Raw genomic sequence first — 602 nt, 5'->3', positions numbered from 1 at the left:
GGGGGGTATGTGATGTAAAGTAGGACCTTTCTCGAGTATTAGAAATGGTAATAGGTGTTGTTTTACCTCAATGAGTTTGTCATTCAAATTGTTCTGCAACAGCCAGTCATACAGCGCCACATGAAATAACTCGTCGCCTGACTTCAAAGCTAATTTAAATACCTGCTCTTTCTGCAAGGAAACAACAAAATGATGTCACAATTTAAAAATGGTATGTGTGTTTATATTCATACACATAAACACACCAATATATATATATAATACATACACACACACACACATGAATTTTAGCCTTGCTCTCTTTAACCGAATGCATGTTTAAGTGGAAAATCAAATTGTAATGTATTATATTTCCCTGATTGGTTATGATTACATGACTGCTGGTGCTGTTATGTAATATATATATATATATATATATATATATATAAAAACAAATAGTAAATGAGTATATGCATATATACGTACAAGTATGTGCGTACAGACATCCACCTGTATGTATAGGTGCATATCTGGGTACAGGACATTGCAAACAAAACGTAGACGAGAAAACACACAAGCCACATAGAGAACATTCTACTTCATCAGCTACCCCCGTTTTAACA

The 602-nt window shown here is 33.9% G+C and overlaps 1 protein-coding gene across 2 annotated transcripts in view; it reads right to left on the bottom strand.

Annotated features, from left to right (window-relative positions):
* The window catches only part of LOC106874976 (nuclear pore complex protein Nup155), a 45,457-nt gene that overhangs the window by 8,676 nt on the left and 36,179 nt on the right, over positions 1 to 602 (bottom strand). For both annotated transcript variants that reach the window (XM_052972673.1, XM_014922907.1), the window contains exon 29: positions 67 to 171. In XM_052972673.1, coding sequence (XP_052828633.1) covers positions 67 to 171 — 105 coding nt within the window. The remainder of the gene's footprint in view (positions 1 to 66; positions 172 to 602) is intronic.

The sequence above is a fragment of the Octopus bimaculoides genome, chromosome 14 (genome assembly GCF_001194135.2).
Source record: "Octopus bimaculoides isolate UCB-OBI-ISO-001 chromosome 14, ASM119413v2, whole genome shotgun sequence".
Taxonomy (NCBI): Eukaryota; Metazoa; Mollusca; class Cephalopoda; order Octopoda; family Octopodidae; genus Octopus; species Octopus bimaculoides.
The sequence above is the reverse complement of the archived record's forward strand: the minus strand, read 5'-3'. Positions and strand labels throughout refer to the sequence as shown.